Source organism: Galeopterus variegatus, unplaced genomic scaffold (assembly GCF_000696425.1).
Source record: "Galeopterus variegatus unplaced genomic scaffold, G_variegatus-3.0.2 Scaffold4031, whole genome shotgun sequence".
Lineage (NCBI taxonomy): Eukaryota > Metazoa > Chordata > Mammalia > Dermoptera > Cynocephalidae > Galeopterus > Galeopterus variegatus.
Window position 1 is genome coordinate 127444 of NW_007730142.1, and position 13528 is coordinate 140971.

The 13528-nt window shown below is 48.0% G+C and overlaps 1 protein-coding gene across 2 annotated transcripts in view; it reads right to left on the reverse strand.

The window, feature by feature from the left end:
- Window positions 1–1079: 1079 nt before the first annotated feature.
- The window catches only part of UNC13B (unc-13 homolog B (C. elegans)), a 57090-nt gene continuing 44641 nt past the window's right edge, over window positions 1080–13528 (reverse strand). Inside the window, exons 19-33 of one of the 2 annotated variants that reach the window (XM_008586581.1) lie at window positions 9783–9909; window positions 9445–9541; window positions 9084–9227; window positions 8683–8760; window positions 7773–7850; window positions 7455–7543; window positions 7069–7221; window positions 6821–6944; window positions 6656–6712; window positions 6369–6449; window positions 5631–5778; window positions 4072–4128; window positions 3160–3252; window positions 2833–2992; window positions 1080–2670 (exon numbers count right to left, since the gene is read on the reverse strand). In XM_008586581.1, the coding sequence (XP_008584803.1) occupies window positions 2385–2670; window positions 2833–2992; window positions 3160–3252; window positions 4072–4128; window positions 5631–5778; window positions 6369–6449; window positions 6656–6712; window positions 6821–6944; window positions 7069–7221; window positions 7455–7543; window positions 7773–7850; window positions 8683–8760; window positions 9084–9227; window positions 9445–9541; window positions 9783–9909 (1772 nt within the window). In that variant the 3' untranslated portion in view covers window positions 1080–2384. The remainder of the gene's footprint in view (window positions 2671–2832; window positions 2993–3159; window positions 3253–4071; window positions 4129–5630; window positions 5779–6368; window positions 6450–6655; window positions 6713–6820; window positions 6945–7068; window positions 7222–7454; window positions 7544–7772; window positions 7851–8682; window positions 8761–9083; window positions 9228–9444; window positions 9542–9782; window positions 9910–13528) is intronic. The other variant, XM_008586582.1, reaches the window with a different exon arrangement.

A 13528-nucleotide genomic window follows, 5' to 3' on the forward strand; every position in this document is an offset into this window, starting at 1 on the left:
GACATTCCAGCAAGGGGACCAGAACGTGCAAAGGCACAGAGGGGTTCAAGTGCATGGCACGTGTGGGAGAACTGCCAGAGCAGTGCTTTAGAATAGCTGAAGGATGGTGGGGAGTGGCTGTGATGTGGGGCTATGGGTGACCACTGAATAGCTTTCACAGGAGAGACTTACCAGAGTGTGTGAAGAGGGCAGGAGAAGAATGGAAGCACGGATTATTACAGTAATCTAGACAAGATGCCACTACTCCACTTGTGTTAGTGGTAACTGAGGTGAGACACTGGATTCAAGAGGCAATTTTGAGGCAGAAATGATAGAAGGTGACTGGTTTGGGAGAGGAGGGGGAGGAGGAGGAAGTTTTAAATGGCTGGGTAAATGAATTGTAAGGATTTATTTAGCAAGCAAATGGAAATGGAATTAGTATCCTGCCCAGTGCCCCTTCAGTCTCAGCCCCCAAAGTGGTGATAGTGTGGGCTAAGAGAGTGAGCACTATCTGATTCCCATGCCTGGACACCTCACTTTTACATTATTTCCTCCCCTTTGGGAATAATCTTTCTACTGCAGCTCTTCTTCCTTGAATAAAGCCTGAATAACAGGCCAGTGTAGTACTCCCAGGCCTAACTCTCTGTCCTGTCCACGGCAGCCTCAGTCCTCTGCCAACCCCTGTGGGCACATCTCTCCCCAGTAGACCCCTGCCTTACCCTCACATCCCAGTCTGTGGTCTACCCTGGTGATTCTAGACAAAGAGGTAGCATGAACTAGTTTTCACTGGCACAGGTCATCTCCTACTCTTCTGGACATTTTGCAGGAAGCTGATGCCCTAGGTCCCGTGACTGTTAATAGGATTGGTGGTCTCAGGTCAAGGCCAAGATGCTAGCCCTATGGCTGCTGTAATACTTGGTACTTATCCAGAACGACTTTAGGTTCTACCACATGGCTGCAGGGAATAGGGGGATTTGGCAGGGGGTCGGGGGGGAGGGGGGAGGATAATGAAGCAGCAAAGGGCTACTGGGCCAAAATCATTATACAGTACAGTCACTTCTATGGCTTTACACACTTTAGCAGAATTACCAGACCCCAAAGGCTGCTATAAGATAATTTATTACAGACTAGCCTATAATATCCTGTAACAATGGCACATACAATAATTAACTGCAAAGATGCTTGGTTCCTTATTTCATGTAACGGCCATTACAGCTGTGGATGATGCCAAATCCTCAGGAAGTTCATGAGGCTGCTACCGAGGAAATACAAGGACCATGTCACATCTCTGAGCAAGGGCCTAGGAAGTTCATCCGACCTCCTAAGAGAGTTTGTCTCTGACCTCCCAGGGGGTGTTGAGGCCACCCCCCCATCCAGCCTGTACCGAGGGATCAGAGTCCAAATTCCTTCTGTAGGGCTGAACATCTATGAGGGGAACAGCAGCTGACCCAGATGAAAAGAGAGGCCAAAGGCTAGATTCTTTCTGTGAGGTGGAGGACAGCCAGAAGGCAATGGCCACAGGTGAGGAGGACTCTTTCTAGCCTGGTTTCTACTATTTTTGGCTTTGTTCAGGGACTACCCAAGAATACTCCTGGATCTTTCAACTAGCCCTCAGATACATACATATAAGAACAGCCTTTCATGTCCTGAAGCATCACTCCTCTGCCTACAGGAGTAAGGCAGGGGAACTCCTCGGCAGGTGGCCCCTAGTCCCAGGGTTTCAAAGATATATTCTGCTCAGGGCTCTGAAGAACCCCATGAACTTGGTTCTACTCATGACATATAATCTGGGCGAATGGATTAGCCCAGATCACTTCCAGATGATATCTTGCTCAGTTTCAAAGCTTGTTCTCATTGGAGCCACATAAAACCAGGTGATTCTGCTCAAGGGACACACTGAATTCTATTCCTGTGTGCTCTTGCCTTGGCCATATTCCATTCCAGACCACAGGGCTTAGTAATAGCTGTGTGGACTGAACTGATTACCTAGCCAGGCAGACACAAGCTCCAGACCCTCTAAACTTGTTCTTCTAATGATTGGTATGTATATGTCTAACTGGACAAGCTGTGGTATGAAGAGGAGTAGAGATAGGATATGGAGTGGAGGGGCGTCTACCAAGAATGGCTGACACTCTCAGAAATGTCTGTCCTTCTCTCGTTATGGAGAAATCTCTGAGATAACCCCCACAGCCCAACTCGTAGCACCACACACCTGCTAGCTAGGGATTCATGACCCTTTCTGTGATAAGCCATATTCTCACCACCCCAAATTTTTCCTTAAATATCCTTAATTGAAGAGGATCAGCCTTTTCACTATAAAGACCCTAAGCTGGCTACACAGCTAAATCCCATTGGCTTTGATTGTGTAACTGGTGCTGTCTGGTGGGCACAGGAGCCAAAGGCATTCAGCTCCCCTCCTCCGTGGAACGAGACTCCGATTTGAGTTTCACAAACTCTCGGGCCACCTCGTCATTGCTCCTCTGAGACAAAATCCGGAGAATAGTCATGCCTGTCTCATCCATGTGGATCTTCTGGCCCAAGGGGCACCAGCAGGCACAGCTGCCCTTGGCTGCCACATCCCTCAGAGGCATTACAGCCAGCCCTAGCATGCGATCCTCCCGGGCAAAGCAGTAATCCTTCACGCATATCTGCAATTCATAGGCCTCTGGTCCCTCTTCATTTCCCAGGAGGCTGTGAACAGAGGGTAGAATGTGGGAGGACAGAGCTGAGAGTATCAGCTGAATTCACTCCAGCCTGACATCTAGCCCGTCCCTCCTCCCCGTCTCCTTTAAGTCTTACCCACCAGATCACCCCCATCCCAGAGTTGTGCAGGTCCACCACCCCATAACTTACAAGTGGAATGTCTCATTGTACTTGGGAGCCCAGTTGTTGCTTTTGGACTTGGTTGTGAACTTCCTCTTCCTATCACTTTGGTGTGGGCCAACCATGGTCACTTCCACAAAAGGCCGGAACATACCCGCTGTCTGCCACTTGAGGTCATTGGCAGCCACCACTGCCCAAACAAGGGAAACCTGTGAGTGATCCCACCAGGCATCCCCAGTTCTTGAGCCCCAGGTTACATTTCCCTTGGAGGAGGGCTGGGATGAACAGCCCTGCCTGCACCTGATGAGTGAAGCCACAGGCAAGAAAAGGTCAGACCTGTAGGTTCATACCACTCACCTTTCACTGTGACCTTGTGCTCCCCAGTACCAGGATGTGTAAACAAGTCCACCTGTATAGAGACTTCTCCCACAGGATCATCCACACCAGACCCTGAGGGATAGATGGATAGAAGATTTCCCACTGGAGAACTCTAGGACTTCAGGTCTAATTATTCTAGGTAAAACTGAGGGGGTTAGGAGGCCACCACCATATACCCTAAAGCAAGAAGCAATCACCCACAGTAGCCATGAGGAAGTAAGTAATGGGAGAAGGGAAAGAGGATAAAGAATGAGGCTGTGTGTTATAACACAAGTTAAGCTGACAGCATCTTAGGCAAAACTTCTTCCAAAAACATACTCTTAGTATTCCCAAATCTGTCCTATCTCCTAGACTGAAGATTTTTTCATTGAAAGATGTTAGGGAAGAACAGTGCTGTCACCCTGTATCTGTGTCTGGGAACTATGTTCACCCTGTGATGGCTCTTAATGGACCAATGTGGGTCCCCTCTAGCTAAAAGCAGCAACTTTCCACCTATCCCCAGGATTCCCAGAGGCCCCTGCCTAGAAAGACTTTGTCCTACTCAAACTTGGGCCCTTCCATACTCTCCAGGCCCAGTCTCTGAAAAGAGCCAATCTTCAGGCTCACCTAAGCAGAAGCCCCACCCTATTTTGAGAAAACACCACTACCTTGCACCTCAGATATAAAACCTTTCTTTCTCCTGAGGTGGAGGGATGGGAGAATTTGGAGGACAGGACATATTAACAATAGAATCCCTTCCCGGGCTGTATGAATACATCACCCACCTCTAAGACTTGGGGTAGAGCTTCTGAACTTTGACACCTGGTCCCTCCCCCCTCCCCCCCAGCATAAGTAGCTCACAGGGATAAGTGCTAGCCCATGTTAGATTCATATCTGCAAAGTATAACATACCCTTTTCCGGCCGAATGTCCTCATTAGCAGTAAACCTAATACCTTTCCCATCATGCACTGAGTGAGAACAGGCAAGTCAAGAGGTAGTAGCAGCAACAGGACAGAGAAAGAAGAATCAGTTAGAGGTCTAAGGAGTTAACAGCCATTCAGAGCAGCTCTACACATATTCTGAGGGAGCTCAGAGATGGCACATGTTTGAGAAATCAAAGAGCTGGAGTCAGTGCCTGAATGTTCCAAATGAGACTTTGCAGGTTGGAGATCAACCAAATCGGGGGCAGAAGCAGTAGAAAATATACAGAGAAGGTATCTGAGATGACAGAGCAAGAGGTTGTAGGCTCTAATTTCCTAGGCACTTAAATGATAAAGCTATAGGCAGAAAGTGCGCACACGTGCGCGCGCACGCACACACACACACACTCTCTCTCTCTCTCCCTCTCTCTCCCTCCCTCTCCCCACCCTCCTCCCCGCGGTCTCCATCCATGCTCTCACCTCATATGTGCCCATTCCGGCCTCTCCTTACCTTTTATCTAGCTTAAAGCTCAATGCTTCTAAAAAGCCTTTCTTGATCAACTCATATTTTCCCTGATAATACAAGCCTTTACTCAGTTCTGTCAAAGTTCTCCCTGTGCCCTTGAACAAGACTCATAGCTGCTTCGTTTGCTCTCTCTTCTTCCTATCCTGAACTAGAAATAAGAACAGATGTGGGAAATGGAGCAGGACTGCAGGTCCCTTCCATTTTCTCACCTCCTGTCACTTCCAGTCTAACTGCTTAATTTCTCTCCACTCCAGGTCAGCCCTGTGCTCCAGACCCACAGCTCAGTGAGGCCTAAGCCTCTAAGTCCCTGCACCGGGTTCACTACCCCAGACAGCCTGCTGAGGTTTCCCTGAAACAAGAAATAACAAACATTTGTGAAGGTGCCTCTCAGGAAGGCCCTGCTCCAGGGTCAGGTCAGAATTTCGGTCTCAGCCATGTCTATGCAGATGCATTTTGTTTTGGACAGGTCAGGCTGGAGGCAGGAAGGGGTTCTGAGGACTGAAGCCACTGGGAGAACACCAGGTGCGTGGGTCCCCTGAATATTAGCATCACCCATGAGGTGGGAGCCTCAGCTATGCACAGCACCTGTGATCCATGTCTTCCCTTCAGCTGCTCCCAGGGTTTGCCTCTCTTCATCTTCTCCTCATCCACAATGGAGAGTCTGGGAAGTCTTTTGCTTTCTCTCCTCAGGACAACTCCCAGCAAGGCTCCTAGAGCTATGAGACTTCCTGAGTGTCCCAACCACTCATTCTCAAGGTACCCTTTACCAGACAGGGTACACTTCTTGAACTCAAAAACATGCACTGGCCCGGCAATGTCTGGGAAAAGAAACCTCAGGCATATTTCTGAAGTCCCTCTGACTCTCTTGCCTCACATAGACAGGAGTAGGGTAAATACTGAGGTCCTCTCAAGAAATCCTGAGATCTGAGTTTGAAGGCTTTCTGAGGAAGTAACTAGATCTTTCCCCAGGGCTAGATGTGTGTTAGAGAGGGGAGGTGGGGATCCAAAGCCCTGAGGGCCTTACCCTGGGCAGTCTGTGAGCGCACAAAGGTCTTGATGAGTGTGTCTGTGGTCTGTGTGTACAGAGACAGGGCATAGCGTAGGGACTGCAGATCTGGGCTCTTCTCCAGGAAGGTTTTCTTCAGCCCATTGCCTCCTGCATGGAAGTATTGCTGAAAGGTAAAAGAGTACCTGCCACTGATTCATCCACTTACAGAGAAGCAGCTCCCCAACACTGTCCTCAAAGAAGCCAGGAGACAATGGTGAGGAGAATAGGCCATTCAATACATAATAATATCAGGACCACCCATAGAACCAGAGTCATAGTCTCCCAGGTGAAAAGTATTATTTGGGTATTTAGCACATGTAGTGGGGCATGTCCACATTACTTTAAGTGGTGTTTGGAGGATGGGTCTATCTGGATAGGCACAGAAATGGGATAGAACCATTTCAGGCAGGAAGAATAGCTATAAGTGCTCTTTTACCCCTCTGAGACTTAGACAACTTGATACCTGTAACATACCTCTTGCAAGAGCCTTGAATCACAGTTCATATGTACCTGCCTTATTACTGCCTTACCAGTGATAAGTGTCTTGAACTTAGGAACCATATCTTATTCTCTCTGTATTCTTGACAGTGCACAGTGCCTCTCTTCTAGATGTGGAGTGGTAAGAGCCTGAGGTACACAAAGTCTAGCAGAGTGGAATGCCAGGGCCAAGTCAGTGTAGCAGTAAGATTGTCTGCATAAGGGGGAGGTCTGCACCTTGATGGTGTCCAAGGCGATGTCAAGGACAGCACACTGCTTTGGAGTAAGACTCCGTGTTTCCTCTCGCACCATGTGGTCCTGGAACCCCAGAGAAAGCAGCAGCATTAGGTCAGCTCAGGGTGGTCACCAAAGTCTTGCCCATACCCACCAGCCCCACAGCTGCATGTTCCTCTCCTTCTCCTCCTCTTCAGTCTCCAAAGCTCAGATTTCCTTTCCCCCAGGCACCCTCTGCCCCTGGTCTCAGAAGGACCATGCCTGCCAGGAGGACCCCACACCCAGAGTACCTTGAGTTTGGAAAGATGGCTCAGCTCCTTGGCAGCAGTGAAGATCAGCTGTGTGCCCTGGGAAGAGAGGGGATCAGTGAAAAGCAGAGGACTCCAAACTCTGCTTTTGGAAGGGAGGGCAGGAAAGGCAAACAGCAGGAGGAAGTGCAAGGGAGGCGTCCTTACCGTCTGGTCGGTGAGCGGGGGCAGTACAATCACCCTTTCCACTGTGTTCATCACCACCCGCCAGAGCTCCTTCAGTACACGTTTCAGAACGGTCTTCTCACACACCGTGGCAAAGAGTGTGAGGCTGCAAGCCCAGGTGGCAGGTGAGGCTGGGCCAGAGTTTGAGAGCCCCCTCCCTGAGAGGCTGCTCTGTCTGATGGCCTCTGCTTTGCTCGCCCCCACAGGAAAGCCCTGAGTGATATACTCACTTGCCATCCAGGAAGTCCATGAGAGGCCGGAGCACACTATCTGCATCCTGAGCCACTGAGGCCCTGGCGTTGGGAGACGCATTTCCTGTGCCCCGAACCTGGCCCAGGATGTCAGCCATTTGTTGAACACACTCATCAATCCGCACCTGGAAACTACACATGTGCCCACAGTGCAGCCCTCCCCTCCCCAAGCACACATTGTCTCTGTAGTAGCACAAGCTATTTGGTGCCATTCATGTTCATGGTGCAGCTCCAGCAGAGAAAGTCAGCAGAAGTAGATGGAAGATCCACACACCTGTAGCTGTATGGATGGGTGTGGGGTAGGGGCTCTGGGATTGGCCAGGGACACCCCTGGCTCTAAGGGCATGGGTTTTGGGGCTACTGACCTGTTTCCAAACACCATGCTGAGCTCATCCAGAACTGTATTCAGTTTCACCTGCAGCTCCTTCAGGCTGTCTGCAGCTTCAGGGTCCAGCTGTATCCACAGGAGGTGGGCCTGGCTAGGCTGCTTCTCTTACCCTCTTCTACCCTCCTGCACCCCTATTCCTCTTCCTAGAGCCTTACCCCAAAGCCTATCAGATTAAGCCAGCCCAGACCCCTAACTAAACTCCTGGCCTATATCTAGTCAAGACATGGTGGAGTTCTGTGGCCAGAGAGCTTAGGAATAAAGGGAAAGTACAGTAGCCATAAACCCTAAGACCTACCTCCTTGCCTCCCATGGCCTCAAACATTTTCTCCAGCTGTACCCTCAGTTGCTGCATGTTGTTCATCAGGATGCAGGGCTTGGGGGAAAGATGGAGCTGTTGAGTCTTGGCTCCTGTCAGCACAGGGCCCATTAGCTTAGGGTGCCTTCTTCTTTCACAGTATTCCAAAGCCACAGGAACTTCACATAGTACACAGCTCTCTCCCTAAGCACTAAGACCTGGAGCCAATTCAGATAATTCTCCTTGAATCAAGACTAGAAGCAAATGTTTTCATTGTTAAGCTGGGTGATGGGTACCCAGGTATTCATGATATCCTCCATCACTGTGGATATCTGAAAATTTTTATTTAAAATTGTTAAGCTGGGTGATGGGTACCCAGGTATTCATGATATCCTCCATCACTGTGGATATCTTAAAATTTTTATTTTTTAAAAAAAAAAGACTAAGCAAAGCTCTAGCTTACTGCAGGTTGAGTATCCCTTATCCAAAATGCTTAGGACCAGAAGCATTTTGGATTTCAGATTTTTTTCAGATTTTGGAATATTTGCAGTATATATACTGGTTATGCATCCCTAATCCAAAAATCCAAACTCTGAAATGCTCCAACAAGCATTTCCTTTGAGCATCATGTTGGTATTCCAAAAGTTTTAGATTTTGGAGCATTTCAGATTTCAGATTTTCTGATTAGGTTTGCATAACCTGTAGAGGATAAAGTATCAAAAGGAAACTCAAAGGAACTCTTAATCAATTTCTCATTATTTTGTGGCATGGATCTCAGGCAATGCCCTGGAGGGAATCAGAAGTCAGGAGCACCACCCTGTCTCTCAGCTCTGAGGACAGCTTCAAAAGCAAGACAGAGTCAAATGTCCCACATTCCCGTTCTCTAAGGGCCCCAAGGGCCTGACCCTACCAGTTTCTCCTTTGTGCAATAAGCTGGGAAGTTCTTTGATAAGATGTCTGCATACTGCATTAGCACCTTCCCGATGGTCTAAAAAAAAAAAAAGGAGAAAAGGAAAGAAGAAGGATGCTTAGCTCTCCCTACAGGGATCTTGCCTGAAGTGGTGCTTCTCATCCCACAACATTAACAACAGGGAGATAAAGGAGGATCTCACAATGAGGGACAAAGCTCCCTTTCAACTGCAGAACAGTACTGAGACAGACCCATTTGTCTGCCACAGACGCAAGCAAAGGGGTAGGATAACACTAGGCTTTACCTAAAGGCCACCACTGAGAGGGGTTGAGCTCAGGCCTGTCAGTAGGCTGTTGGTGTGATGGCGGTAAAGGGTAGGGGGTAGGAAGGGTTATGGTCACCTTCGCAAATCTCCTCATGTAGTGGGCAAGGATGCTGGGGTCTGGGCATTCCAGCTTCCGGATGATCTCAAAGCTCTGGTTGAGCTGTGTGAAGACGTCCACCACAGAACAGGAAAAAAGTGCATGCTCTGATGTCTGCTGGAACTGAGAGGCCACACACCGGGTCACCATCCATAGCTGCCACCTTTTCCCAAGCTTGTAGGGTTTCAAAGGGCTCTGCCCAGCAGGGCTGTGTCAGTAGCCCTTAATGGTCCTCCTATGGAACAGCCATTCTGGCTGAGCCCAAGAACTTCTGCCAGTAACTGATTGCTGGGAGATCTGGCCTGGCCTGGCCTCTATGCAGCCCAAGCCCCTGACTTACCCCATCCTTCTTATCTCGTTCTAGGGCCCCATGCAGGAATTCCAGGGACACATCCTCATTCTCGTCCAGCCATTGTAGCACAAACTGCTCAAACCATCTGCAGCCAGAGCAGGAGAAATGGGGTTGGAGCTAGTGGTTGGCATATGTCATGTGCCTGACAGCACTACCAGACTGGGATCTTCTGGAAGCGGGGCATGGTTTGACATTTTTCTCTTTCTATAGCCGTGCCTGGAACAGCAGTCCCAAGACTGGCTTGCCAAACTGAATTGAGGATACTAGCCCTGCCCACCCAGAGGGCCCTCTTCCCTTCCCTCTGTAATGCCCACATGATAACTCACGCTGGGTACTCAGGCACCTGCCCCTGGAGGGCAGGCAGATCTCGCATGTATTCGTTGTGGAGCCACTTCACCTTGAAATGCAGGTTCATATAGTCAGCACTCTTACACAGCCGGTCTTTCTCATGCTCTAGTGGTGGGAAGGGAGATGGCTCAGGTCCTGGCAATAGAGGCCATGGTTCCTGAGCTTTCCCAAGGCGGCAGATCTAGTCAGGCAGCTCCATCAGATGTCTCAGAACAAGGGTGATTCCCAACTTCCTTGTCACATCTATCTTCCTCCCACCAGTGCTCTGCTCAGCACCTCTCCAAGAGCCTGACCCAAATCTTCCTTTAGAGAGACTAAGCCAGACTCCCTGATAAAGCCTACGGTCTTCTTGTGCTAGCTTTTGAAAGTGCAAAGTGAGGTCACTGTCTACTGGTCAAAAAGAGGAGAAAGGTCTGTGGGTGCTAATGCTGATCAGTGGGGAGACTGCCCAGGACTGGAGAGCTAATTCTAGTAGCTTGGCCATCCCTATCACAGGTTTAAATGCAGAGATCAAGCAGTTGTACATGGCATGAGTGGGTCAATGACAACTACAGAGAAAGAAAACCAAAGTGGGCCCAAGTTGACAGAAAGGGAAGTTAAGCACTCATGGTGTAAAAGAATCTTGAGATAAACTGAAGGGATCCAGAGCAGAGCTGACACACTGAAAAACTGAACTCTCAGGGAAGTATGCAAATAAGAATAGTCAGTGGAAACTATGGTAACACAGCCAGAAGAAAGGGAGATCATGCTGCAGAAAATGGGACACTTATAATGGACCTGAAAAGTCATCTAGCTGAATCTCAAGAGCCTTTTGGAAAATCTAGGACAAAGATCACTCACAGCTTGCTCAGAGTTTGGGGCCACTGGCCACACCCACAGGTTCTCTTCATCCACCCCCTTTATACTTGAAGCATTAACTTAAATAATAAAAGTCAATTGTGTGCTGACATGTAACATAATGGTAAAAGCAAGCAAATGGGGGAATCATGCTAAGCAACAGAGAAGGGAAGGCCAGTGTCCTTGGGGACTCTTGCTCAACTTTGAGACGCCATGGGTGATGCTCCTCCAAGTCAAGGCAAAATACTCAGCAGGGGCAGCTGGCCCTTGTAAATTAGTGCAAGGAGGAAACAGAACCCAGAGGTTCAACCTTAACTGGGTCCCAGAATTTCATCTTCTGGTACTGTAGGCAGCACCATTTCAACCTGAAGTTGCATTTGCAGTCTCTTCTATGAAGCAGTGAGCAGGAGAAGAGGGAAAAGGTATAAGACTAGAGACAAAGGGACAACAACCAAAAATTCTTACCACCCAGAAAGAGCACTTTTCGTATACAAATGACAGTGGTTGCTTGTGACAGAGCAGAGATACCAATGAGCAACAGTGAAAAAAATCAGGGACATCAGAGAGACCCTTTCCTCCACCCCATCCCCTATTGTCCTTGAGCCAGTCCAAGAACCTAGAAACATAAAAAGATACTACCAGGAGGGCCCTCCTCCTTCTGGTTTAGCAACCCACTGGACCTGGAAGCAAGACTGCCCCATCACTCCAGAACTCCCTAACTCTTTCTTCTAGGGACCATCAAGTTACTATACATAATTCTCACTTTGTCAATCCATTATCGGTACTCTGGCCCCAGGCCCTAATTTCTACATTAATTTCTGTGTTATAAGAACTAACAGATGAATGCTGAAACACTGGTCACACTTTAAACCGTCCTAACAAGTCCCATGTAAAGTTATTCCAGTAAAGTTGCTTGAGGTTGTTGTCGGAGGTGGTAGTGGTAGTGGTGGGGTTTAATCTGTCAGAAGAGGCAATCACATATCCATAACCTCCTAACCCCTGACTTCCACTTTCCTCTTTCCATTCATCTTTCATCCTTGGAGAGTTCTTTCTTTCTTTTTTTTTTTTCTAAAAAGATGACCGGTAAGGGGATCTTAACCCTTGACTTGGTGTTGTCAGCACCACGCTCAGCCAGTGAGCGAACCGGCCATCCCTATATATGGGATCCGAACCCGGGGCCTTGGTGTTATCAACACCATACTCTCCCGAGTGAGCCACGGGCCGGCCCTTGGAGAGTTCTTTCATCCTCATGAAACTTCATGATTTCAACTACCCAGTTTGCTGATATCTCCCCCAAATCTCTTTTGTTATGATAACACCTATGTAAGGTTTTAGTTTATTTATTTCACCTTTTTTTCTTATATATAAGGTTTTGAAGGAACATCTCACTGAGCCTGGGTTTAACTCTAGTCCCCATCTCTCACCATCTTAACATCTTCAACTGAAGTTAACCAAAGTATACCAACTAGTCTTACCCTCTTGTTCAATGCTGAGCATCATTCTCAAATCTTCGTTCTTCCTCTTTATTCACAACCTGTTTTATCACCTGCTGATTTTACTTCTAAAATGTCTCTGGAATCTATCCATTTCCTTCTAGCCACATTATTACCTGCCTAAGTCTCATTACCACCATCTCTATCCAGGATTACTACAGTAGCCTCCAGACTGGTCATTCCACCTCCAGTCCATTCTCCATACTGCAGCCAGAGTGAGTGGCCTTTCTATATGATAAATCTGATCATGTCAATCCCTTCCTTAATATACAGTGGCTCCCAATCACCTCAGACAGAGTCCAAAAGCCTAAACATAACTTACAACCTCCTTTGTGATCTGGCTCTGTCCCACCTCTCAATCCTCATCTTTCACTTACCTCTTCCTCTACCCTCTGAACTGCTAGTCACACTGAACTGCTGCTTCCAGTCCTCTAAGCATGCCAGCTCCTTCTAGATCCCAGGTCTTGGACATGCTGAATCCTCTGCATGAAATATTCTGTATCTCTTTCCTGTCACTACTACCTTCCCTCCTTACTGGCTAAGTCCTATCATCCTTCAGGTTTCAGCTTGTACATCACCCCCTTTAGGAAGCTTTCCCAAGTCCTCTGAGTCTGGGTTACATGGTTCTCCTGCATGCACTCAGCAACCTATGCTTATTCCTTTTGTGGTACTCATAACTTTGTACTGTAACTGCCACTTTATATGTCTGTTTTCTAGACTGGTCTGTGAGCTTCTCGTGGGCTGGGGCTATGCCTTATTCATCTCAGTGGAGCTGCAAGAAATAGCACAGTGCCTGGCACAAAGAAAATACTCAATAAACACTTGGTGAATGGGTGGGAATTTATTGCAAAGAGGCAGGAGGGATTTTCTGATCCATAATTTAGTTGGAATAGTTATACAGATGTATTTATTTGTCAAAATTCTTCCAATTGTATTCTTAAAGTGTTTTTCTTTTATTGTATATAAATTATACCTCAAAAAAGTTGACTTACAAAGTATTTGTTGAAAGACAGCATTTCCAACTTTCCTTTCACAGAGTCAATGCTGTCCTCTTATCATCCAGGCCTCCCCTTCTCTTGCCGTTCATATTCTGACAATCACTAAGTCCTGTTACAATTTCCCTCCAATGTCTACCAAAGCACATTTTTCCCTCTCCATTTCTCCACTGTAATCCCAGTCCCATTCCCTCATTCCTAAATTATTACAATAGCCCTTTTTTTTTTTTTTTTCCTTTTTTGTCTTTTTTCGTGACCGGCAACGGATCGCAACCCTCAGTGTCACGCCCGCACCGGACCGGGACCGGCAACGGGATCGCAACCCTCGGTGTTGCTCCCGCACCCTGCTCAGCCAGTGAGCGGGAACCGGTCTGCATGTGGGATCCAAACACTCGGGCG